Here is a 27,996-nt window from a genome sequence, read left to right on the forward strand (position 1 = left end):
CTCCCTATTCTGATGAGCTAATTGAATGGCAAAAGTCAGCTCTGTATTTGTAGATGTAAAAGCATCTGTGATCCCTCCCTGCAAACCTGACAGCCCTTCACATTGTGGATTTAAAAAAATCCTTTCAGGTAAATCAAATGTTTACAAGCTTCCCCATGGGATGCCTGAAGACCTTAACAACAAGAACTCAAGTTGTGGACAAAGAGTAGAAGTGGAGAAGTAACTATAAAAGAAAGAGGAAGATGACTTATAACAAGCTTCTACCTGTGTAAGAGTCTTACGCTGGTGAGAAAGTGTATATGAGATCATAATTATGTGGAATAATCTGTTTTAATGTCAGTTCATTAATCAATACAGATAAATATCTGCTGAGTACAAAGGTTTCAAATGAAACACAACACACCTGAAGATGATTTAGTACAGAAGGGGTTAACAATGCACATGACAGCAAAACAAATGTAAGAAAGGCCTGAATCAAGACCACTTTGCAACATATAATGACTCATAAGAAAAAACAGAAAAATAATTCCACATCTGTTTTGGGACAGGCAGAAAAATTTTGGACATCTGGGATTTTTTTTTTTTTTTTTTTTTTTTTTTGTGCTTTTTTCTGAAAACTATAGTAAATTAAAGCCATTATAACATTAATAATAAAAATAACTGCATAAACTATTCACACCCAAGATCTGGTTTGTTCCGTTATCCATACAAGGGGGAACAGCTCAACCAGTTGCACTCTTCACTGGACTTGCTGATTTGAGCAGACTGGTATCAGTACCAGTTCATAGGCTAGGTCAGAAACCCTGGTTACCCTTTAATGTAATTTACTAAAGATAGGATAGTTTCAAGAACTTCAATAAGAGTCCGTCAATATTTAAAATAGAAGCCAGATAGGAACTAGTTGTTGCAGAAAAGAGTGTAGTGCCTTTTATGTGAAGTTGTTAAGAAGTGCACTTCAACCAAACCCAACAAAAAGCAATGTTTTGCTCATCTTAACGAAGTATCTTGGGTCCTTAATCAGCTTAAAAAGCTACTTTCAAATAACCGATTTGCAAACTAATGTCACAACCTGACCTTGCACCCGTATCTACTCATCTGCGAGTCAGGTGACAATACATTATCTTTTTTCTACATCATTGCTCTGTCAGAGGTTTTTTATTGTTAGCTTTGATTGCTTTTGAGAGTTTTGTAGTTTTCTTTACAGTTTATCTTCTAGACGTTCCTAATGTGCCCAGCTATGATTGGTCTAAAGTCTGACATCAACTACTTTTCACACCCATCTGCTCATAATTTGGACCTTACTTATATGACATGGGTGCAGTACTGATGTCACCAGTACATCTTTTCTTTTTACCTTATTAAGATGTTTCATTTTTAGCTTAAACTACAGAATACTGTAGATCTTTATGTAGGTTGCATTGCATTTCCCAAAATGTATTTTAGATATGAAGCTTTTAATATAGAAAACAAAGATTATACCAGACCTGATGGGAGATTTTATTTTAAGACGAACAGCTGGGTATCTCAGAGAATTATTACACAATAATCATATCAGTTAAGAAAAAAATCTCAGAGGCAGTTTATGAAGAAGTCAATGTAACCCTGTCAAGTTTTGTGCTCTGTCAGCTTCCAGGTGCATCAGACCAGAGCAAGGTTTGCAGCTCTTGAGCCAAAATTCAACTGGTTCAGCATCTCTTCCTTTTGCTTTCCAGATGTGCTCTCTCCAGATGCTACTCAGTTCATCCAACTTTATTTTAAGCAGATTTTCATGGAAGAATCTCACCTCAGCACTAACATGAACAAGCACATGGCGGGACAGGAAAAAGCTAAAAGAAATATTTGACAGGCGCACAAAATGTACCTCAAGGCAATTCCAAAAATGTGTTTAACACTAAATGGTATATTTTCAGTCCAGGTTTCAAGAACTCTGAGCAGGACAACTAAGGAAACTGATGTGTCCACTAGGCAGTCTTTATTGGATGAAGGAAAGATGCCAAATCCCTCATAACACTATGAGATGGTATTTCTTTGTACAACAATGTTCACTGCTAAGTTCATGTGGCAAAAGGGTGAGAAAGATTAATTAAATCCTTTTATAGGGAGGAAATGCTCAACATCTCACTTTTGCAAACAGTTTCAGTTTTACAACAGTACTTGTTTATGCCAAAAAAAGATGGATAAACGAATACATTTGGAAAAACAAAGTCACAAGGAACAAATATATGAACAAAAAAAAAAGTAGGTCCAGTTAGGCGAGATTTGCAACATCCCTTATAATTATAAAAAACAAATGACAATTTAAGCTTTGATGATATTAAAGAGGGACCCGTCTTTGTCTCTCTTTTAGCACCAGAGTCTGAGGAAGGGTTTGAACTGGTTGTCGGCGTTTGGTCTTCAGGCCAGTGAAAGACAGTGGGTCGGAAATGCTGCCAAATCCAGATCCCTCAGAGTTCTCTGTGTAAAGTAACAACAGACAGAAAAACAATCAGCAGTGAGGCAGTCTTCCTCTAAAACTGCCTTACAGGAATTGCTTGACATTTTGGGAAATGAGATAATTAATTTTCCTGAAAAAGTCTGTAAGAAATAGCATAAAATATGTTGCCACAACACACAACTACAGCAAAATAGTTGATTATAGGTGACAAAATCCAGCAAATCCTACCAACATCTCTTAAACAACTTATGTCATGTGTCCTTTGGTAGCCAGAAATAATTTTTTTCTTAACGTTCAGTTTTGTAAAGATTAAGTAAATAAGTTCCTAAATATTGAATTTTGATATGCAGGTCGTAGGCTTCACAGTTTTCTGTCCATTTTCCTGTTTTTCAAACTAACTGTGGCTGCTGGTTTCAGCCACAAACTTCCTATGATAGCTGCATTGATTCTGTTGTTCAACTCCATGTCAGAATGTAAAACCACTTCTTTAACAAGCTGTTTTTCTATTTGAAAAAACATTTTCTAACCCCTCTGGTTTTTTTCTCACCATGGATGCCGATCATGTGCTCCAGGATCAGTACCCTCTCAGCCAGGATCTTCAGTGCTTCCCTGAGTTGCTGCACAGCCTCACCCTGAACACCATAATCATGCATGTTAAGTCATTTTTTAACATATCCTCAGTAGGAAAATACACTAATATCACTAACCTCATTAAAGCCTACTCCTGGCTCTCCTTTAGGCCCTGGGGCTCCCTGTGAGTGAAAAAATCTTGTCATGTCTGTGTTGTATGTGTATGAGTTTTATCCAACACAAAAACACTTATACTTACAGGTAGGCCCTGCTCGCCTGTAGCACCTGAGGGCCCCTGGTAGAGGAACAACAAAGAAAAATAACAATTCCTGGTCATACATACATAAATTTCAGTGGCTTACTTTCTTTGTCCCCTGAGATAATTTGCCTTTTCAACAGATCTCCGATCTTGAATCATAGCTAGTTGAGGAAGAGGATAAAGTTTAAAGGCACAGGCCAAGAAAGCTGACAACAGAGGAGACCTGACATGGCTGCCCTGATTAGTGCAGTCCTGGCCTTGGATGAGAGAGAGAGGAGGATTAGCCACGGCTTGGATTGGGTCTTTGAAGAAAAGCTTGTTCACCTTTAATGTGTTTAAGATTGCATGACAGCTAGAGCCATTTACAAAATGTAGAACTAAAAGCATTTTGATAGTTCATAAGAACTAAATATGTTCAGTCAGCCTGATAATCCAATAACAAGCATTTTTACCCTTTCCCCTGGATCTCCTTTTGGCCCAGGATAGCCAGGCCTGCCTGGGAGGCCTTCTTTGCCCTGGTGTTAGAAAAACACATTGACATGTATAAGTGATGCCAGTCTGAAAAGTAAACAGTAATAACTACTTAGTGACAGATACTCACATCCTGTCCTGGTAGACCTGGTGTCCCTGAAGGTCCTCTTAGTCCTGGGGCACCTGAAGTGTCAGTGACAAAGAAAACATACTGTAGGTGATGAATAACAAATGTTTAGGTTTGACTCTGATGCTGTTGTGCAACATCCAAAATTCAGATTAATAAATTAAAAAGATAGACTCAATTTAGGGAATTTGTCATGGTTTATAAACTAGGCTTAAACACACATATACCCACTGTTTCTTTAATATTTCCAGTTAAAAAAGTTTGCTCATCCATGGCATGTTTGTGCTATTTTTGACAACACGTATTTGTAATCATACATTTAAAAAAAGTCATAACTCTATCAGGACATTACATAGTTCACATGTATGCTTCATGGATGATGGACTGAGGGGCTACAAATGCCTTCTTCTAGTTAATGTCTGTACTTCATACCCGAGGGACCGACTGGACCTGCTGGACCAGGAGGGCCAGCCACAATCTCAGGAGTAACTGGATAAATGGGGTACTCCTCTGGAAAAAAAAAAAAAAAAAACAGCTTTTAACAAATCAAATTAAACATAATAAGCATCATTAACAATTATTGTAATAAATCTCATGCTGATATGCAGCTATTCAAATATTTTCACTGTAAACAATGTGGGAATTTTAATAACGTCCTTCTGGATTCAAAAGAATCAAACCAATATGAAATTATAGTCCATTTCCTGATGCAATTACATAAAAATAAACTATTTTTCTTAATAAATGCTTTCATTAATCAACGCTGGTTATATTACTGCAATGACTCACAGGCAGCTCATGAAAATAACAAAACGCACATAGCTGCACTGTTGCTGGTTAGCAAAACTCCATCACCTTAAAGTTTTACAGTAAAGACAGTAATTTTAGAATAGAGCTGGATTCATTCAGTTCCACCAGCTCTTTACAATTAAAAATCACAACACACCAAGAAGGTGTGAGATGATCTTCAGTTTGTATCTCAGATTGAATCACACAGAGATATGTTCCTTATATTAAGCATAAACAAATGTGCATTAGCAACACAAAATTTGGCTACATTAATTTGGTCCAGGATTTCTCAATAAACTAGTGACCATGTTTAAATCTTGTCAGAAGAGAATAAAGGTGCATTCAGCCACCACTACTGATTTCACATTCAAAGGTAGTATGCATATAAATTTTGTAATGGGGCGTGAGAGAAGTCTGTGCCCACACAAACCCACTGAGCTCTGAACTCTGCAATGAACCTTAAAACTGTTGAGTTGTTGTGAATTAAACTGTAAAGTCTTTACCTGCAGGAAACACTTAAGGAAAACGTGTTTTTTCTTGAGAAAGTTTCCTTACAATTGTCTTAGAGACATTCAAAGATGCACACACAATTAGTCTGACTAGAATTAATGTTTCTGCTGCTTTGTTATGTATGTACACATCTTTTTTTTTTACATATAAGTGTCTGTTAAATCTTTATTTACATTTCAAAATAGTTTGTTTTATATATATATATATATATATATATATATATATATATATATAAGCGAAATTATTATATATATTATATAAAAAGAAAATGCATTTTTCCATTATTAGTTAACAGTTTAATCTAGCCTTTCTGTTCTTGAGAGTTGCCAGTTGCTCACATTTTGAGGTAAACTCTTTTTTTACATTAACGAAGGCATCTGTTAATTAGAGACTTAGATAATAATACACCCGACTCCATGAGAGAATTCTATCTAACTTTTAAGGGGTTTTTTCACCAAGGAAGTAATTTGGTTGTCTTCCACTTTTGTAGTCTTCTGTGGCCTTTGAGGCTTTTTAATGTTCATTAGCTTGACAGCACATTCCTTCTTTTTATGTGCAATGTCTGCTTTGTTTTCCTTTTTCATGATGGCCTCCTACTGTTGCATCACCAATTTTGACCAGTTTTATAGTCTTTTGGAAATTTGCTGATGTACCTGGGATCATTGTCCTATTTGCATGACTTTATTTCAGCCAAGATTGACTGTTGAGCACAGATATTGTTCATCTGATGCTGTATTTACTTAATGTTAAGATCCTTTAAATAGTGATGATTAAAATTATGTTGTGCTACATAAAATGTTGCAACTGAAAGAAGGTGTACTGTTTTTCTCCAGGCCATACCTTTTGTTCTTGAGACATGATTTTTTTTCCAGTATAACAGAATATTTAGGACATTGCAACATCTCAGTCAGACTTCAGAGTTTCATCAGCAGTTAATAGTTGGATTAAGTTCAAGGTGACAGTGATTGACAGGAGCAGCTGGTTGATGTAAAGGACATGCAATTCCCTGGAACAAGATCACACTTCACAGAGAGCATGCATGAAGTGGAATTCATGTCTTCTTCTCAGCATGCACAATATTCCACAATATATTGTAAAACTGTAAGTATGAATTTAGTTTGAAACCACCCCACACTTCCTCACCACTTGAACATATGCTCAGTGTCAGTCTTTCCCCATGTTGAGACAGCACTGTTACATTATGGCTACAGTCCACAGAAAGGGTCTAGAAGGAGCAGATTTCCCCTCTGGAACTAATTTTCTAATGCTACAGTCTCCTCGAATCTGGCTGCCTCTCCATGAAACTTGACATGAGTGGCAGGATATCTCCTCCCTTGTTCAAAGCCAGCCCAGCTCCTGGCTTGGGGCCATGGCCAGTTCCCCCAAAACGCAGACTGTTGTGCTGACAGCTAACAAATTAGGCCTGATTTACAGCCAGTTGGCCCCCCTCTGCTTACATGGTCCCACAGACCCAAATCTACATAGCTCCAGACCCGCAGACACAGTCTCGAGCTCAGAAAAGCAGACAGAGCCAAAAGCTTAATCAGAGCCAGCAGGCCCCATGAGGTGATGTACTATAGGCTCCTACTGCCTCCCTGTGGTGAAACACAAGAAGTGAATGGCAGAACAGATGTAATTTCTATCTGGATTAGTTTTCACATCCTCTGTATTTGACAAGATGTTATAGTTGAAATGCAACAATCAGTGAATGAAGCAGTGATGTCTGTTTAGCATATAGAACAAAGGCTTCATCACACAGATCTCAGTAGGGAGAAAAACTGAAGTTGTAGTAAACATATAAAAATTGCTTTGACACATTTTTGATTCAGACATTTCAAAACACCCATAGATAATTTCGTGATTTATACTTCAGCTCTGTTGTTAGTGCTTGTGCTAATTGAGGTTGCAGTACACAGTGGCTCAGCAACAACAAGACACATGGAAAGAATTAAACTAAATCTATGCAAGCTGTGCTTGGGGTAAAGAAACAAATCCCTCTCCATTACAAATTTAACTCTGCCACTAAAACCTACAGTGTGTTTCAGTCTGTATGCCTCCACCTGTCTACCTTTAACACACAGAAACACTGGCTTCATGTTCAGCCTGGCAAATGATTATTTTGTGTAAAAAACATTTTGCATATGATAGGTGTATGAAGCATATGACTCATCTAAGGATGGACTGTGAAACAGGCTTGCGGTTTTGGCACCAGCAATGACTATCTAACAGACTGAATTCTTGAATGGTTTTACAACATCTTATGGGTCAAACCTCAACCATGTGTTTAAGATCTATTTCTGTTATGCTCTCATTTAAGCCCATCTGGGATGTTTTAGTTCAATATTACTGTAAACGATTTGTTTTGAGGTGGAATTGCTTACCTCGATGGTCCACTTGAAAAACGTCACCTCGCATTCGTACAGGAGACAGACCTGGTCCTGGAGGACCTGGTGGACCAGGAGTTCCAGGAAGGCCAATCTCTCCTGGTGGACCTCTGTCTCCTTTTGGTCCTAAACAAAACAAACAAACAAAAAAAAATCAGACAAACAGAAAAAAATATATAGTCAAATTAAATAAGTAATAACACCAAAAACCATCTTCAGGCAATCAGATGAGACTTGAAAGGCTGATCATCTTTTACCAACGGGTCCTGGAATGCCTACTCTTCCAGCAGGGCCTGGAGGCCCAGCAGAACCTGGATGCCCTGGGGGTCCAGCTGGTCCTGGAGGCCCCCTGCCTCCTAATACTGCAATATAAAAGAAACAATCAGAGTCATACACTAATGTAAATCAAAGGAGGAGCTTTCTTTCTGTTGCAGGATGGATATCTTAATGCTACCAAATAAAATTAATCTTTAACTTTGTTTATTGTGTGTTTTGCCCCATAACTGTGGAACAAAAAAAAAAAATCATACTCAATGGACACCAAATTTACTGATGAAGTGATGACTCACACTGCAAGACATCTCCATCCAATCAGTACAAAGCCAAACTAAACAAAATTGTGTATGATACTATCATATGTTGTTTTTATGTCAACATAATATCATGTCATATGTCATGATTTAATGTCATATGCATCATTAGTACAATTCCAATCAATACTTGAACTCTAATTCTGTAGATTTATTCCTGCTGTTGTTATGTTGCTGTACAAAATCCACTTCAACATTTCGCATCTGTGTTTTATAAACATGTTTTCTGTGATGTATTCACACCTGATGGCAAGTACGATCGTGGTCCAATAGGAGTTGGTTGAGGTGCATCCACCTCATTTTCAGTTGGTCCCTTGGGTAAGCCCCGGACTACAGGCAGGTATGGCTGTCTCTCCTCTAATAGTTTGATCTGGAACAAAAGCAGCAAATTTCAGTCACATCTGGTAAAGATAAAGTTGTCTGCTTACAAACTCAGACTAAAAAGATGAATCAGGAGGACCGACTTTACCTTTGATTCAATGTTGTTTATTCTGCTGTTCATGTTGTTGAAACTGGTGCAGTTCATACACTCTGAAACAAACAGGTGGGTGTAAATTGTGGTGTCTTCCCATTCCATCTCTGCCTTGTCTCTTGCCTGGTATCATCAGCACCCTGTCTCTATCTTGCACAGAGAAAGTCAAGCCAAGATATAGATAAACAATACCCATCAAACCAGACCTTGGTATTTATGAAGAATTCCTCCTTAAATCATGTCACTCACTTGTGAAATAAATAGTTTTAAACTTCTTGTGAAGGCACACATATGTTCATATCCTGAGTTTACATGTTTTCTGTCTGCCAGCTGACTGGCAGTGATGGCCTGGATGCTCACACTCTTCTGCCTCCAGAAAGAAGGAAAATGTGTGGATATGAAAAACACACACTCTGTGTTATTCCTTCTATATTTTCCTATCCCAAAGAAAAGCTTACTAAACTTAACCACAGCCAAAATCAACAACAAATAAAAAACGATCTAGAAATGCCCTTGAAGATTTTAGTCCTCAGCCATGGTCAATGCCATAATCTTGCAGTTGCAAAGAAAGTGATATGGATCGTAAACAGAATTCTATGCATTTCTCATTTACCCAGACTCCACCTTTTAACCATGTTTTATGAGCTTTGGCTCAGGAGGTTTTGCGTAATCCTCTTGACAGACCAATAAAAATATAGACAAACTACTAAGAAGTAGGACTGATCCATGCCACAGAGTCCCACAATCCTCAAGAAACTATAAAAAGATGTCAATGAGCCACAACTGCCCAAATATGATCCTTTATTAAAGTGACCATGCACACACTTTGAGTCATTCTCACATACTGTGCCCCTGCTGTAAATCGTAAAAATCACTATCACACCAAAGCCATACTATTCCGCAACAAGTCCATAATTCCATAATAAGTTTCCCAGCCATTCAAAAGAAAGTTTTCAGCTTCAATTTGTCCTATGAATTCTTGCTCACGTTGATACAGCACTAAGACGTGCCTGTTGGATGAGCAAGTAAAGGTGAAAAACACTAGCAAAAAGTTTTTTGTGTTTTTAATAACTTCTATCTGTGATGTCTGTTTTAAAAAAGTTTATTTGATCACATGTCATAAATACATGTCTAGCTTTTTAACCTTTTGGCTACACAGAGACAAGAGAAAAAAGCAACAACATGATGTAGCCATACTCTTAAGACAAGACAAAGTTTCTAAGACAAAAAAAGCTGTGGACCACACACCGGCCCTGTGCTTAATGCATTCATTAATCAGCTTTTTACCATAAATGATGAATTCTGGTTGAGTCCTTTGCTTTCAGTTGTTAAAAACCAGAGTAAAGGTAACTATCAACATATAGCCCTACTGTTTTTATTATAGGGATCATCTGCACCGTGATGTTTCTCAAGACAAAAACTAAAGTGGATACTTTGACTTGCCCCTGTGTGGACGTGGCCTTAATTTAAACAACTGCAGGCTCTATAAAGTCCAAACCTCACAGACCCCATGTTCTCTTTGGGGGGGTGAGGATTCCCAGGTTGGGAACCACTGTACTAGCAGACATGACTGACATTATGATCCATTTACGTTGTTTGCAACTACATGGTGAACGCAAGCACAATGGTCACTTTCATTTGTACCCTGTTTTTGTCCTTACTGCCCACAAGAAATGCCTGGATTTTTAGCTTTTAAATGCTCTATTGTGGTCATGAACAAGTCTCAGACAGTATCCGTCTGTAGTTTGTTGCAGAACAGGTGTAGATTTAAGAGATTTACTTACAACAGCTGCCAACTGAAGCCGGATATTGATGCTTAAAGATCAGTAATAGGGAACAAAACCAAAAAAGTTGTACTGGCTGAATGAGGCTAAAACCTTGTGCTAAGATTGGGAGAGCTGCAGAATCATGATAGTATTCAGTACGCTTATCAATATAGATAACTTTTTCTAACAGAAGCTGATATAAATACTTTCATGGTTTCAAAGACTTTTCTAAAGTAGAAACCATTCACTGAGGGACAAAGAGGCTAAAAGTGAAAGACTTGAGATGAGATGGACTGACGGTTCTTTAGGGTTTTTTATATCTATTTTGCCATCAGCACCAAGATGATTATTTATATGTGCTTCATTGACATTCTTGTCTTCAACAAATTTTTAGGTTATTTTCAGTCTGTTTTCGACTTCCTGGTCATCTCTATTTTGAGAATTATACTACTTTAGCCACTGCTAAACCACAAATAGACATACACACACATTTCTGGCCATGCAGCACTTTTGCATGAGCTGTAACCCAAAACGCAGAACAGCCCAGTTTCATAGAAAACCCTGTACTTATTCTAAATCTGTGCCTTCCCCTGGTCTATGGCTCATAAGAAGTCTGGAATGTCAGCTGTCAGTCCCACAGATGAGACCCACCCACATTTTGGTCATAGCAGGGATGCCCAGAGCAAGGAGCAACTGGTGCTCATAAATAACTAAAGCAACAACAAAAATGACCACAAACAGCTCTGGTCTGACTAAATTGCTGTCTCAGACCATGGCACAGGGTGCTATTATCAGTGTTGAGTTTTCTGCTTCACTGAAATAGGACAGAGTGACTGTCTGTGCCATGTTTGTGTCCAAAATCATATCCTGTCCTTTGTGGGTGTGGTCTCTCAAGGCTTTGTTTCAACTTTTTTTATTCTCACCCTGGAGCGCAGCCACAAACAAAAACAACAATCAACGGTTTAATCTAAAACACATTCCTCCAAATTTATCAACCTAAGAAAGCTGTTCAACTGCTTAAATGACCCCACATGAGCTGTTTGTTGTGACTAAGAGCAGCAAGGTTTCCTCTGTGACTAGAAGGATATGGAAGATGCAGAACTGCGGGCAATCATGGACTCCACAATGTGAGGACTGATGAGATGATATACATTCATCTCCTCCAGTTATTCATCATCAGCCCAGAGGAAGTCTCCACCCTCTGACACTCTCTGTAATGCAGCACATCAATCTGTGATGCATTCCACGAGTTACTCTGTGATGATGTGTCGACATTTAGTTTTTAGCACAACTAGCGGAGCATTACAATCTCTGATAAAATGGTAGGACTAGGCTCTTATCTCAACAACTACAAAATGGATTGGCACTAAATTTTCTGCAGATATTCATGCTTTCCAGATAATGCATCCCTTAAGACTTTTGGACTTTTCTCTAGCACCATTAGGCTGACATTTGTGGATTGAATAAAATGCATTAACAGTAGGATTACCTAGAAATCCTGTACACACATTTGTGCTTGCCCTGCAGGATCTGTAACAACTGTGTAACTATTGTCAGGTCAAATTTTCACTTTTCATAAAAACTTTCACGAAAAGAAATGTTTAGCATCAAAACTAATATAATTTTCAGCTCTGTACTTCACTCTGGGACTCCCAGTGTAATTCATAATGAAGAGAATCCTCACTTCATGTACTGGCTCTGATGAAGCCCCTTAAACCATCAGCTGTTGTTACTGTTTCTGTCTTTTTCGGGACCTTTTAAAAAGCCCACTATTTTCTGACTGGCATGCCTCATGGAAGTCTTGTCTTGAAAGCAACACCTCGTCCTTCTTTGATGTGAAGCTCTTAAAGGCAAACCATAACTGGCAAGAAATTAAGAAAAATTAAGAAAAAATAATGGCAGCTTAGGGTCATCTTTTTAGCTGGAAAACAAAGATTATAGATCTCCATATTTTTGACTTGGAGTTGACTTTTGTCAATTTAAATACAAAAATATGACTTTTAAATTTTTATATTTAACTGAAATGATGAAAAGTCATATCAGATCCACTTAATTATTCCTTGTAACATAAACATCTCACAATTTCTAACTTGATTGTGACACTAGATTTTGCACATTGCCTACTACATGATGAGACTTGGCTGCCCTTTTAGTCTGTTTCCAGAAAATAACCAATCTCTGCTTCACCCATCATGACATCCTGCTCCTCAGGCCTAAAAAAGGACTCTTTAGCTCAATTCTTCACTGCTAATTAGTTAACTAGTCCAATCTTCATCTCATGTCCAACTAGAGCCTGAAATAAACCAGCTATTTTATTGTTATGTCATAAACACAGACTGTGGGAAAACACCAGGACTAATCTACCATAAATGTGAACCAGAGCAGAACAACTGTATTTTTTGCTTAAGATGGGGGGAAAAGAATTTCAGCTCTACAGTTGGAATTTAATTATGCTGGGTTAGAAAACCAAACTTCCGCTGTGCTCGAGATGTTTAGAACGGTACCACAACTATAGAGTCTGTTTGGATCCATAATTACACCATAAAAACATCAGACTGGGTTATTTTTCTTGGACTGTACACAGCTCATGGGAAAGATTCAGAACCATGTTGTCTTAAGTGGGAAACCAAATAAACAGAAAAAACAGATAACTTTTCTGCTGCAACAAGATAGAAGGATTTGTGTGTTTTAGCAGTTTTTCAAATATTCACATACTTCATCTTGTCTGATATTTCTTCAAATTCCCTGAAAATTATGCAAAGACACATTTTTCCTTCTCTTTTCCCAAATTTACACTTCTGCATTAGCTAAGAAAATGCTTCATGCATTTGGATAATGTACCATACAAATGGATTACATACTCAGGTATAGAAGCTGGTGTTGGCTTTGAGTGATTAGCTCAGTTATTAAGTCTGGCAATAAAAACTGAGAGACAACTGCTCAGTTCAAACTCCCTTGTGGAAAAAGACTTTTTGTGATATAAATCTTAATTTCAACATGAGAGGAATTGAAACAGAGACCCTTTTCCATATCAGGAAACAATTAAAAATAACCCAGTTTAACAAATCATATGTATTATGATGTTTTGGCAAACATGCAGGTCAGACTGTGGGCACAGTCTGAGACAGACACATTTCCTACATTAGGCCTGGATTTAGATCTAAGAATCCCTTGTATTTTTCTCTCCTTTTTGCACACACATGGACACATCCACAGAGACAACCTCAACCACAAAACAAACCATGACGCACACAGTGTGGGACAGTAATTTCCAATGCCACTAAATATTTGCTCTGTCTGTGTGTGAGTGGTACGAAAGGATGATCTATTGAAACATCATCTTGGCCCATTCTAGGAACTGCTGTCACATCACCAGAATAAGCAGACAAGTGTGTTCCCAGTCTGTGTGTATGTGTGTGCAAGCAGGGTCTATATGTGTGTGTGTGTGTGTGTGCAAACACAGACAGCCTTCCAGAGTTGGCTGCATCCCAGAAGCCTGTTGTGCGTTTGCCCCAGCCAGCAAGTGGTCAGCTATTGCTGGCATGAATAACAGCTGGCACAAAACACACACCCACCCATGCACATGCACGAGCACACACATTTGTCCAGCCACAAACTCTTACTCGTTAAATCACACACTCACTTTGACCACGGCTGCTGGTGGAGGAGGGTGAATGAAACTTTTTTTGAAAACCAAGATGTCTAGTAGTGCACAGTGGGACTATTTAGTATTTTTCACCATGATGAAAGCTTCCAGGCCACACACCTCTCTATAAACTAAGCACTTTGTAACTAAGAAATATGCATAACATGTGACAACACAATGGACTAGAGCCACAGTGCAGCACAGTTATTAGTCTGACATTCTTCTTTAAAACATGCTGATTCTCAGCAGTCAGAGTTATGATACAAAAACACATTGTCTTCCAAACGGAGTCTACAAATAAATTCCTCACGCTGCTAGGATGGACCCACTCATCCAGTCATGCTGCATTGTGCAGCCCCTCTGCCAGAATCCAGCACATTGCTACTCTGTTGCTGAAATGTTATCTACACATCACTCACAGCTGGAGATGGATGGCCCTGCTGGTGCACAGACATACAGTCATCATCATGCTATGAGGTGCTGCTGTGTGAATTTTCTGAGAAGAGACAATCAGTTGAAAGAAGAGATCCAGTTTTGATGGTTCTTCAGTAACATCTGATAAAATGGAGAGGATAAAAGTGGCGGAGACAGAAAGGGAAAGAAAGTGGTAGAAGATTCCGGCATACAAATGACTGTATAGAGATATTGTAATTACTGTTATGTGATGACATAAATGCCACCGTAAAGTTGAAAATATAGTTCCTGTCAGAAATGCAGAGATCAAAAGGAAGACCCATTATTCCAGCTCTATAATTCTGAAAATCCTCTAAAAAAGAAAGAAGAATAAAAAGCAAACAAACAAAAATCACTCTTAATGTCTCATTCTGGCTCTTTGTACAGACTTAATGGTCCTAATGTTCAGCAAGGGCACTTAAGCTCCTGTTTCTTCAAGACCTCCTTCCCAAAAACACCACTTTTTTAAGCACCACTTCATCTTTTTGCTAATGTGTAAGTTTAAAAAGCAACCATTCACTTTCTACCTTAAAGGGGTCTACAAAACATATTGTGGATGCTGTGAAGATGATAGTTAAAAAGATTTACTGTAGGTAATTTATGAAAATTGATGTAAAAGCTGACTAGCTAACGGCATGGCTTCGTTGATTTCAGTGCTGTCTACTGGAAGACGGATCATCATGAAACTTTGTGCAAATATTCAGAATGACAATGATAATTCTTTCTTCTGAATTTTGTGATACCCTGGCTTTACACTTGCTGACATAAGTAAATACATTTAATTAACCCTTAACCTTTGCATAAATTGACATTTGATAGAGATATTTAAACCTGACCTTTCAGCTCTTAGACAAAGCTTTTCTTGGTCTGCAGTTTTCAGGACAATCTTAAAATATCATTTCATTAAAAAAAAAAAATAATTAAAAGCTTGTAAATGTTTAAGAGAAGCATCACACGCCTTTGTCGGAGACTATTTTTGTCTGTTTAACATTTAGTTGTTGAAAGGATGCTGAAACAATGTCAAGATAACACATCCATGGAACATTCATTTATAAACCTTGATTAGTCTTTAATTGCACCTTTAATGTTAGTGTTAAAAGACAAATGGACACTTGCTAAATTTCCTCGGGACATCATTTTTCTTTACAGTAAAATGGCATAAAAAATTAAAAGAATTCAAACCACCAAAAACCCAACCTCAAACAAAGACAAACAAAGACCTGGCTGTAGACTCTTTGAGCAGCCAGTCTTTTTTTTTTTTTCCTCAAAACTCTCCTCCTCCTAGTTCTTTCTGAGATAAGATACTTCATTTTTTGCTACTTGTCCTTGGTTCCTTTTTCAACTTTCTTTCCAATTTTCTTGTGAACTATTAAGTGCAACTAATGAATAAAGTACAAGACATTTTCAACTATGCAAATGGTTTCTCTCATTTTCTTAACTCTCTGGCCTATGAGAAGGAAATTTTCCAGTTTCATACAGAGTAAAAACAACACAAACCAGTGAACACACAAGTTTATGACCTCAAAGTCTTTCTTTTCTTTTTAAGGAACTTTGGAACTTTACCTGCATAAACAGATGTGTGGAGCTGCAGACGGATAAACTGACAGCTAAATGGAAAGATATCACAGAAAGGCAGGAAGAGCCACCGATAAGCTTAAGAAAGAAATGAAAAACCCCAGAAGGAGCATGAACAGAGCATCATCCATCAGGCAGATCAGACCAGGAGCAGGAGCAGCTGAGATATCCCATAGCTCCCAGTAGGTCAAAGGACGCCCTTTGACCCATATTTGAGTACAACAAGGGATGTAACAGAGACATCAGTCATATCCTCACACTGCAGGTTGAGGTCTAGAGGAGCACATGTGGGATATGGCTCTGTTTTATCACTTTACTGCAAGGAGAGGAGAGCGGGAGATCTAAGGGACATAGGAAGTCAGATAAGTGGAAAGCAGCAAGGAGTGTAGAAGATAAAGAGGACGGCAGTGGCAAGAAAAATCAAGGGCAAAAGAGCAACAGTCAGAATGTGGATGAAAAAAGATGATAAAATGGAAAAACTCAAAGCTATGTTTGAATGGTATATAATAAAGCTGGTATAAGAGATAATCCCTCTGGCAGATTTCCCCTCACTTTCCTTCTTATCCAGATGCAGAGAGGAAACAGTGACTTTGGCAGCTTCATAGCTGTTACATTAACACATTAACACTTGACATTCAAAGCTTTCAGTCGCTTTTTCACTTCTTTAATGAAATGCATTGCTAAATTTACAAAAGAAAGAAAAAAATACTCCCTGCACACCCAATACTAAACTTGTCAAACTTCTTTCCTAAGTTTTTGCATGAGATCAAAGGTTACCACTCTCATCAGGGGAGGTCCCAGCACTGATTCTTTTAGGATTACACTTCCCATATAAACACACACAATACCCACAATTCCTACAGTTAATGTGATCATGTGTGGAGATAGGTGCTGGGGTGAAACTGTGATGGGGATGGGAGGAGGGGAAGCAAGGAAATTACGAACACATTTCTCCCAAATGTGTTCCATGCCGTCATGTGTTAGTACAACTCTGCTGAAAGCAAAATGTAAAACTTGAGAGATGCACTGTGCACAGCCAGCCCTAACCAGACTGTCAAAAATATTGACGGGTCAGGGTGTCAACACAGTGTGTGCAGAAAACACCCATTTTCCATTAGCAAACACACAATGATTCAGGCTTTAGGGACCAGCTTAGCCTTAAGCATTGGGATTGGGAGTGTTATTAGCACTTAGAGAGTTATTAGCATAAATGTAGAGAACACACTGAAGGACTTGAAAAAGTTCAAACATGACATGATAAAATATTTAATGGCTGATTCAGTAACCATCAGAAATCACAATATCATCACAGCATTTATTAGATTTATACATTTAGACATTTTTGGGGCAATTATTTTCCTGGTTGTTTGTTTTGGGTTAAGAGAAAGGGCAGTATTTGGTTGTGCATGTTTATTGCAAAACTGAAAAAGTAATTGACTCGAGGTTTCAATTCTGAACATTTGATGGACCTGTGAAGCAGCTGCATGCTCCAACTTCCCAGGAGACTTGCATGCTTAACAATAATCCCTACAGGATAACCCCCAAAACATTTCTTGGGTTATAGCAAATCAGAAAGAATTTACAAAAACAACTCAATGCTGCAAGATACCTTGGTGTATGATTTTATTTTATTTTTCTATCGTCATATTAGTGTCATTCAAAGAACGTTTTGGAAGATGTAAAGAAGAGTGTCCACAGACATGATAAGAATGAGCATCTCCTAAACCTACACAACCTTAACTTTGACTCTGGCCTTCTTTACATCCCCTGCCTCTACATCTCTAAGGGTTTCAAGGGCCTCTGAAGTAGAGCCAGGACCCCTAAAAACTAAAACCAGAGGTGACGTCATCCTCATCGGTTAAGGCCGTCCTCTCTCTTGCTGATAAAACAACTGGCTCAAAGCCTGTGTTACAGCATTTTTCTGCTACACAGAGCTGCATATTTATTGTTGTCATAGAGAGCCAAAAATAAATGTGCAAATACGCACTCAGAATTTGGTCTTTAGCCAAAGTTCAACTCATCTCCACTTTATTTATACTAAACATTCAAACACAAGGGTAACCCAAAGTGCTTCGCAGAACAAAAGCAAAATTTGGATGAAAACAGTCACAGCAAAAGATGGTTTAATTAATTAAATAAATAAATAGATAATTCACACTCATAAAGGCAACTAAATATGCATTAAAACAAGAAGTCAACACTAAAACATTTCGGTTTAAAGCTAATAGATAGATCACAGGCATATCAACGGATTGGGCAAAGACCCGGTAAAAGAGATTTACCTTAAGCTCTGTTTTTAAAAGCAAAAATGGTGCCTGTGTCCTGCATCCATGCAAGTAGACATTTTCAAAAGCAAGTAGCCAGAAACTAGACTCTACCTCCCATTATAGTCCTAGAGATTCTGGGAACATAGCTGCATACCAGTAGCAAAGTGTTCTTGTGAAGTGATAGGGAACAAGAAGATCTTTCATATATGTTGGAGCTTAGCCATTAAAGTTTTGTTTGTAATGGGCAGTTTTTTTTTTTCCTATTCTAACCTTTACAGAGAGCCAGTGTAGAAAGTCCAAAAACTGGAGAAATTTAAAGGGATTGTGTAACATTTTGGGAAATTTGCTTATTTGTTCTAATACCTAAAGTTAGATGAGAAGATTGATGACTCTCATGTCTAACCATTAAACACAAAGTAAAAAAACAACAGCTATCCTAGCTCAGAATAGAGGAAACAAGGAAGAGTGACTCCAGGGTGACTCCAGTTGGACTTGAAAGCTTGTCAGAAAAATGATCTAATATTATATATCAATTCACATACTTTTGACAAAAAGTGTCAAAAGTATGTGAATCCGAAGATGAAAATAGAGTCAGGAGTATCTCTCACTGGGATAACAATCAGTTGTAAAGGGGGGCCACGCCAGGTAGGGTTATATAAAAGTCTGACCTTCGCAGCATCATAATGGATATTTATGAGAGAACAAATTAGATTTATGAGGAGCTCAGAAAAGAAGTTGCTGATGTTCACTGGGCTGGAAAAGATCCCAAAGCAGTTGTAGAATTTGAAACTTACCAATTCAAAGTCAGATTGTTACTTTGTGGTCTACCAACAAAGATTAACAATGATGGGTCCCAAAAGAACAGGATCACTTCTAAGCAACGTGTCTCACATTTAGCAGAAAACGTATCAATAATTATGTGAATGGTAGTTTAGCAAGAAGGTAGCCACTGTTCTCCAATAAGAATATTGCTGCCTATCTGCAGTTTGTTAACATCACACAGAAAACCCAGATTGGAGAACTTTCTTTTGGATGGATGAGACCAAAAATAGTGTAATGTGTTTCTTATCTGTAAAACATGGTGGCAGTAACATTATGGTTTGGGATATTATTTTTCCTCTACATCTGGACCAGGAGCATTTGCTTTCCTTGTACTATGCTTTCTGAATTGCACCTGTGATTACTAAAGTAAAATGTCTTGAAGTGTCATAAACTGCATGATTACAATCCAACACATCCAGTCTGTAATGGGACAGTTACAAAAGAGTAAAGTTACTGCATTAGGAATAAAATAATATAATGTTTTTGTGTCATTTATTAACCTGGGTTCTGCTTATGTCATTTGGGGAAAACCGGAAGATGTTTCATGTCACTGTTATACAGAAATAATAAAAACTTTAAGGGAGATTTGAGCACTACTGTACAAAGAGAGCAAGTCCTTGTTTCAGAGTTGTAGCCTGGTCTTGGTCACGTATGCTACAAAGACCCAGTGAAGAAGTGTCATGCTCATTATTCTCAGCGGGGCCACTTTCCCACAGAATCGACTTTCTGCTCTGCTGCCGTCTGGGCAGCTTTTAGCAGCTGCAATCTTGTGGAACAAAAACATTTGACACTCTTCTCTTCTCTTCTCTTCTCTTCTCTTCTCTTCTCTTCTCTTCTCTTCTCTTCTCTTCTTTGTTACATGATCACTAACTTTCTCCCCTCAGAGTCCTCTCTTTCTGTCGTCTAACTCGGACACACTGACCCCTGTCAGCCTCTCCCTCACCCCTCAGTGTGAAGCAGACTGTAAGTGACATCAGCCTCTGTCTTTAAGCTTCTCACTGAGGCCAACCTGGCCCTCTGTCTCTCCACGTGTAAGCAATTATCTCACAGCTCTATAGCCTTTAGAAAGTGCAAACACATTTCAGCTAACGTTAAATAAACAGCTGATAACCTCTTCACACTCCTCAACCACTTTGGTTTCAAGTGAACCATAATCTCTGGCATTACACACCCAGATACAGCTATGTGTTCATTTCTGCACAGAATAATATCCAGAACTGGGAAAATAATGGTTTCCAAAGGTTTTGTACTAATGTCTGTTTACTCCATTAGTTTAAAAATATGCTTTTGTGGTAAGTCTTGTCCATCCATGTGCAAATAATAAATAATCCTGCAAAACGGAACAAGGTGTGGTAATTATAACCCGTTAGAAAAACCCACTTATTGAGGTAACTGTTAATGTTGGACTAATTCAAACAGGCTAGTGTTTTTCAATGTCACAGTAATTTATTACACAGGCTTAAAAATATCTACAAAGCTGGTGTCTGTACTAATTAATGTTAATAGAAACAGCTAATGTCTGTGCACTTTAAGTAATTCTAGCTGGGGCAGACTCAGTCTCTCTTTACAGGTTTCTGTGATGATTAAAACACAAAATGCAAAAAGCAGATCTTGCATTTTTCCTCATGCTAACCATGGTGGCTCGACCTTTTTGGTCTTTATTGGGCCCAGCGTCTGCGGTCTTTGGTATTTAGGAGTTATGCTGCCCAGCACTGAGAAGCCACCCACTTTACAAGCTGCCCAGCTGGACGTTCACTGGAAACTTTTTTCATTCAATCTTTTAGGTGTGATGATGATATTCAGAGAGGCAGGCAAGACTGATTCTGTACCACAAAATAGAGGATATGTGTGCAAACATATAAACACACATAAAAAAAGTAATACACAGAAGGAGAAACACTGCAATTCCAATCTTCCTTCTAGGCACAGAAGTATCTTGAATGCATGGCTTTTATGGGTTTTTTAAAAAAAAGGTACAAAACCACTGAGCCTGGGATCCCTTTCAACTGTTGTTTTACTGCAGTCCCTGTAACCAAAAGTAATCTAACACAGGCTTTCAGTCCTACGTCAACACTACTTTACAGCCATATCAAGAAGCCAACTGCTGTACTGTACAGTGTGATTAGCAACCTATCCAGATACACACCACCAAAGAGGAAAAAGGCACTGATGTGGGTAAAGTTGCCTGGTGCTGCTAAGAAGAGACAGATGTGCCAGGGCAAAACACATGGCCTTTATTTACGTCCTTGGGAAAATTAGTGTCTGATAAGTCTATTTAGTCTTTTGAGAAAGTTACATCATGTGAAAGGAAGAAACCCACCTTCGCGACATTCTTCTCCCACAAACCCAGGACAGCATCGCCACTCCAGTGAGGTTATTTGCTTGTGGGCAGTCTTGAAGGATGGTCTGATCACCGTCCTGTAGCTGGAAAACAGCAAATGAGGACACTGATTTTAGGGACATATGTTTCAGCCACATGCAGAAACAAAGGCATGTGCACAGACATAATAAAAGTGGCAGATATATTTAGCTTCCTTTGACAAGAGAATGTGAGAAAGAGAACAAAATTTGGGAGAAGAGGTAAGAAAAAACTAGAAGCAAAGATCCTCAGAAAGATTTGAGCTGACAAAGTTAGTAAAATAGTTTTAGAACATTAAAGCATCAAAAGTAGAAGGCTTTAAAACAATGAGAGGAAATTTGTAGTTCTTTCCATCATTGTACATTGCATTGCATGGTCAATGCTTTTCTAACTATAACTAATAATTTGACACAACCTTAACTTTTATGAGAGAAACGTAATAGTTTTGTATCAATTTGATATAAAAGAACTAAAGGTTACTAAATTCAGCCCTGCTTTAGTACATGATGATAACTGTCACTCGGAAAACAGTAGCTCTCATCATCAGAGGTCACAGGAGAAGATTACTTTAAAGAAGTAGTGAAAACTCAGAGGGTACCTGATGACTTTGGCACATGGTCCTGGCCATCTGCAGCCTTGAATCACTCTCTGCACTGAGGTTTCTGTCCCATTTTGCACCTGACAGGTCACTGTCCTGGAAACACTGTACTGACACCAGTTTCTAAAATACAGAACAAGAAACACGTAATCCTCCTTAATATGAAATGAAAGCCAATCTCAAAGATCATCATCTAGAACTAAAGTATTGTATAAAAAATGTGATGGTCGACACACAAAAAAAGAGAGTTTCACCCAACACCAATAGTTTACAACAGAAACATTGTCTAAAGCTCTCCGGCGCACCTAAGCTGGGTACGGGAGCCGGTACCCGGGGGTCCCGTGCTTCTGCTCTGTTCCGATTTGATGCGCTGCCGCTGCATTGTGATGCCTGGAAAGTGATAAACAAACCCGGTTCCCAGCGAAGGACTCACTAAACTAACCCACATGCACAGCGGGTAAAGGTAAGAAAAAGCCATCATCTCCGTTTAAATGATCCCTGACAGAGATGTCGAAAGATAACGTAGGTTTTCAAGTAAGTATCCTTGGCAGAAATCTATTTACAGTATGAAGCGGAATGGAGAAAGAAAACCAACACAATTACCACACAGAACATTAACTTCTGCACGAGGAGAAACAAGCTGCCCCCTTCAAGAGCCCGACATGAATGACACATTACCCTTCCTATAGAAAAACCTAGGTTTCTGACGTTTGACATCGTGCCGAGAACTTAGGAGTCAAATAACCAGTGTGCGTAAAAAGCGCGCTCACTGTGAGGGCTGACCACGGACTGCGCAAAAGCGCATCTGTTCTCTATCGAAAACCACAATTTCTTTGTGTTCATATAGAATAATGTGAACGACATGGCAAGAAGTGGATTTATAGTTACAAAGCTCTAATCGTCGTTGTCGGTTTTGTGTTTATTACCATGATTGATGCTATGCAGTAATATAACTGCTCCAATGGGACTTATTTAAGACAATCTATAAGCTTTTACAAGACATCGCAATGAGGGCAAGAATACGATATCTTGATAATGTCTCATTCTGGAGATAACACTCAGCGGACAGTAATTCTCGTTTTACTTCAGTAAATTTCTGTAAAGTCCAAAATTGGAGACTGATGCTAGACATTTTCTTTATCTGAAAACATGCAGTGGGTAAGTCAATAAGGTTTTAATAAGGAAGGGATTTTTTTTACAAATCAACAAATAAATGGGTGGATGAATAAATAGTCTAAATAAACTAAGATGGTTTTACACTATTTTCATTAACTGGAGTCCCTGTCCTACTAACTGGATGAGCTACTCTCATTTGTTTGACATTACACTAGTAGGCTATCTTATAATTGTGAGGTCAGAAGTTCAGAGTCTGTAATATCAATTCTTAAACTTGTACTGTGACCATCTATAGTTCTTTTCTTTTCTTGAAGCCCAGCAAAGGGAAATAAGAGTGACATTCAGCTATTATCCAGCTGTTTTTGTTCTGGAGCCTCTATCTGGTACCAATTCTTCACCAGTTTGGAATCTCCGTAGGACTGAACAGGAACGTGCGTAGCGAAAGCTCGGCAGTGCCCCCTGCTGTCCATCCACGCACCCTACAGGCTTTAGAAGGAGACGTGTCCCTTTTTCAGATCAGCGTGAGGGGATTGATGAATCCTCATAGCATTGGTGGAAACATGGAAAAGAAAACAGACTTCGAAATGGCTAAAAACTCATTTGAACCTTACATTGAATCCCTTCGTCAGAAAGTTGAAGAGCAAGACCCTGTTATTTTGATCGGAGTTATCGTGGCTTTAGCGGTGATTGTCATCACCTGCGGTAAGAAGTTAATACAACAGTTAGCTTAACATGCTAGGCCTGGCATGTTGCTTAGCATAGGTAGTTAAAAGTGTTGGTCAGTTGGAAAGCTGTTCTGTCAGGTGGTTATTTAGGATTGGTATTTAGTATTCATTGTTTTCGAACGGAGGAAGACGTGCTTCGAGGATAATAATTTATTTAGCAAATGAGGAAGCTAATAGCTAAACAACAGCTGTCAACTGCACAATACAAGAAGTCATTCAAACTTTACTCGTATCTTTCGGCTAATGTATGTTTTTTTTTGGTAAATGTCTGGTCCTCATTTTTTCTGTCTGTAGTTTTCCTGAAGTACTTTCTTACTAGCAAAACTGTCCGGAGTGCTGTGTTGCTGGTCGGACTGTGTGACTCTGGGAAAACCCTCCTCTTTAGCCGGGTGAGTTGAAACGTGGAAGCCACGTTGACCGTCACTGACGGTGCTGGTTCTCTGTGCTTATTGTATTTCAATGGATTGTGCTTTTCATGTTTTGACAGCTGTTGTCAGGAAAATTCAAGCGTACACAGACCTCCATCACTGACAGCAGTGCTCCATACAAAGCTAAAAATGACAAGGTGCGTTAAGAAGTGCCAAAGATTATAACCATTGCCATCTAAAGTTGAGGGGATTTCAATGTTGTCTCTTCCCCCTTTTGCTCTCAGGGCATTACTTGGACTCTGATAGATCTGCCGGGACATGACAGTCTCCGATCTCAGTACCTGGAGAAGTTCAAATCAGCAGCCAGGTGAGAACAGGACACACCTCTCTGTTTATGTATTTATGTCTCACTCCTGGTGCTATTAAGATCATGGACGTTTGGTTTACAATTGTTATTCGAGTCATCACGATAAGCTATTTCATATTCTTTTCTATGTTAATTAGATTGAGTGTTATGACATTCATACACCTTAGGAGAAGTAATTTATTAGAACACAGAAAAAAGTAATCCAATTTCTTCTTGCCCTTTGAATGTATTAGTAAAAATCCTTTTGCATATACATAAAATAGAAATAACTTGCATTATCTTCTCAAACTCTGGAATCAAAGTGAGGTGGAGCGTTGATAGACTTTTTTGTTTGTTTGTTTGTTGTTGTTTTTTTGTTTGTTTGTTTTTTGTTGTTTTTGTTTTTTTAAGAATGAGATCATAATATCTTGGTGTTCACATTTTCTTGTTGCAAAGCCAGCAAATCCCTCCTGAAGTATTACTCTCTTTTTTCTGGTGACTTTGCTCAGCTTTCCACCACTGTGTTGTGGTGGTTTGAAGCTAAAGACTTGGTCACTAAAATACTATTAACTTTTTTTAAGTTGAGCCAAACAGCCACTTGAACTTATTCTTCACTGAGGTGCCATTAAACCAAAGCAGAAGGAAAGGCAGCAAGGTGCTGAAGGAAATTATGTCATCCAGTTCATGATAATCCTAAGAGCTTGTATAAAGGCAACTGGACTTCTATTTCTTGGTTCTTGAAGATGTTTCACCTCTCATCTGTAAGACTTTTTCAGTTCAGAACTGAAATGTCTTCAAGAACCAGGAAATATAAGTCCACTTGCATTTATTTAAGCTCTTACAAAAAGGCACCAAGATGGCATGATGAAAATAGCGATAGTTAATAGCTGAATTAAGAGAAATTATGTGGAAATAATCAAGGACATATGACATATTGAATCACCTTCTTCTTTTCTCTCCAGGGCAATTGTGTTTGTTGTGGACAGCGCCGTTTTCCAGAAGGAAGTGAGAGATGTGGCAGAGTTTCTCTATGTGTTGTTAACGGACACTGTGATTTCCAGAAATGCTCCAACTCTCCTAGTGGCATGCAACAAACAAGGTTAAACATTAAACAAGGTTAAAAAATTTTTACTGTAAAGAAAAAGAGTTATCTTCTTTGTAACAGCTGTTAATTTTCAGCCTCAGTCCAGACTGTTCTCATTTGTGGAAAGAGCTACATAAGTCTGTCAGAGCAGAGGCATCCTCCTCCTCTCTACCTTCAAGAACCTCTCTAACACACCTAACCTGGACTCACATGCACTTCTGCACTTTCTTTTATTTGGGTTACAGCCTGTTGTTCTTGTGTCCGAGCATTTAAACTGATTCATTGCTGATTTAAAGATCAAGATTATTTACTTGCAAGTTACTTTGCATAAAAGTATTTCTATGGCTAAATGTAACTATAAGATGCTCCGCTGGATGCTGTTTATTTACCAATGTTTTTGTTTTATAGACATCACAATGGCTAAATCTGCCAAACTGATTCAGCAGCAGCTGGAAAAGGAAATGTAAGTAAATCTCGCTTTTATTTCCGGTTGTGCGGGAAACATCTACTGGATGAATTAATTCTGGATCATCTCACCTTAGATATTTTTCACATTCAAGTTTCAATAAATAATTTCCCACCTGTAGTAATTTTGTCTTGTTTCTGTATCAGATGTGATGACACTATGTTGATTATTTTTGTTGTCCATCTGAGTCCAGATGTTAAATCTGTTAAAGAAGGTTATAGTGCAAGTAATATGAAGAAACAAAACCAAAATAGATTTGTTCCTTTTCATTAATATGTAGTCTGTAAATTTGATGTTATCTGAAAATTAACCACCAGATTGCATGGATAATAAGCGGTATATACAGGGTCTAAATTTGTCCTTGCTTTAAACACTAGTATCCTAAATATTCCTTGCTGCTTCTGCTCCTGTGTATGCAAACTAGTTGTAAAACTTACCTAAAAGCATAACTGTGTCCCTTGTTAATGCTCCTGGGCTTGTCTTATTTCAGGCCAAAATGTCTTGAGCTCTACCATGCGATTGAAAATATTTTTCATCATTTTGTTTCTGTCACAGGAACACCTTGAGAGTGACTCGTTCAGCAGCGCTGAGCTCTCAGGACGGCTCTGTTGGCGGCAGTGTGTATCTGGGGAAAAAAGGCAAGGACTTTGAATTCAGCCAGCTGGCCATAAAGGTGGAGTTCTTGGAGTGCAGCGCCCGCAGTAGCAAGGGTGAAGATGGGGATGCAGAGATTGAGAGCCTGGAGAATAGCCTAGCTAAACTGTAGAATTAGCAGCAAACAATTTTGCCTCAAAGCCACAATCTTTCAAATCTGAACGTCCATCGTCACCTCTGTTATGGTGACAAACGACTCTCGATGGGGTGTTGGTGCAGTGTCAGCCTCTTTACTCCATTTAAACAGGAACCTATCTGTGCAGCACGTGAAGGGATTTATGGAAATGATTGAATCACACATGGAAAACAGATGATTAAAAGTTATTGTGGACATTATGGATGTGAGAACTGATGTAGCAGTTTGATTGCTCTGCAGGGTTGAAAAATGATCCGGCTTGTTCAGTGTAAATTATAGATTTCTTTGACTTTTTTTTTTTTTTGAAATGTAAAGTTTAAAGACTTCCGTTGTTTGTTCGCAGCTGAAAGAGATAGAATTATAAGGATTTATTTTACGCTTGTCTAAGCTGAAGACTGCCTTGTGGAAAAAGGCATGAATTGCATTTCATTAAGTTGAATCATCTGTGCCTTTTTTTTATTTTCCTTCTTGGTATTCATTCAAAAATGTGTTTAGCTGTTTTCAAAAGAATGGTTCACTTGCTTTAAACTGTTGTGTGAATACAATGCATTTGCAAGGAATGTATAAATTAATTTTTAGTTCTGCATGAGTGAAATTTTGTATTTAAAAAAACAGAAATGTGTGGTACTTTAAATAAGATCAAAGTCACACAGTTTTGATCAGTAAAACAAAAGTCTAACAGATCCAGCCTGTAATGACTCATAAGTGGGGAAATAGGATTAAATCATTAACAAGCTCTAAGAAAACCATTTTTCCCATCACGAGTTCGCTGGGTGTCCGTTAACAAGATACTGCTTTGTATTAGTTTCAGACAGTATCATTACTCCCCAGAGGACGGAGTCGTGTCAGACTGCAGAACGGCTCAGATGCATCGCTGTGTAGTATCAGTTCTGGAGCAGCTTTCAGAGTGCTCTGACATTAGTTTGGCATCTGGTGTGGATTGAGACATTTTATGTCACTCTGAGAAGCTCTGCAGATTCAGTTAAACATTAACTTCACATTTCTTTTG

General features: G+C 38.4%; 2 protein-coding genes across 2 annotated transcripts; one reads left to right on the plus strand and one right to left on the minus strand.

The window, feature by feature from the left end:
* Positions 1–329: 329 nt before the first annotated feature.
* On the minus strand, positions 330–22,755 carry LOC121645912 (collagen alpha-1(XXVI) chain). Its single transcript, XM_041994691.1, has 14 exons — positions 22,398–22,755; positions 22,093–22,215; positions 21,456–21,559; positions 8,604–8,665; positions 8,378–8,504; positions 7,802–7,906; positions 7,542–7,670; positions 4,294–4,371; positions 3,865–3,917; positions 3,716–3,778; positions 3,264–3,299; positions 3,142–3,186; positions 2,982–3,066; positions 330–2,454 (listed from the first exon to the last, which is right to left on the minus strand). The coding sequence occupies exons 1-14, from the start codon at positions 22,571–22,573 to the stop codon at positions 2,315–2,317; spliced, it is 1,326 nt and encodes a 441-aa protein (XP_041850625.1). The 5' UTR covers positions 22,574–22,755; the 3' UTR covers positions 330–2,314.
* A 951-nt stretch (positions 22,756–23,706) lies between these two features.
* srprb (SRP receptor subunit beta) lies at positions 23,707–27,571 on the plus strand. Its single transcript, XM_041994696.1, has 7 exons — positions 23,707–23,910; positions 24,228–24,322; positions 24,421–24,498; positions 24,586–24,668; positions 25,610–25,746; positions 26,140–26,194; positions 26,753–27,571. The coding sequence occupies exons 1-7, from the start codon at positions 23,742–23,744 to the stop codon at positions 26,961–26,963; spliced, it is 828 nt and encodes a 275-aa protein (XP_041850630.1). The 5' UTR covers positions 23,707–23,741; the 3' UTR covers positions 26,964–27,571.
* Positions 27,572–27,996: the final 425 nt, after the last annotated feature.

Source organism: Melanotaenia boesemani, chromosome 9 (genome assembly GCF_017639745.1).
Source record: "Melanotaenia boesemani isolate fMelBoe1 chromosome 9, fMelBoe1.pri, whole genome shotgun sequence".
Classification (NCBI taxonomy): domain Eukaryota; kingdom Metazoa; phylum Chordata; class Actinopteri; order Atheriniformes; family Melanotaeniidae; genus Melanotaenia; species Melanotaenia boesemani.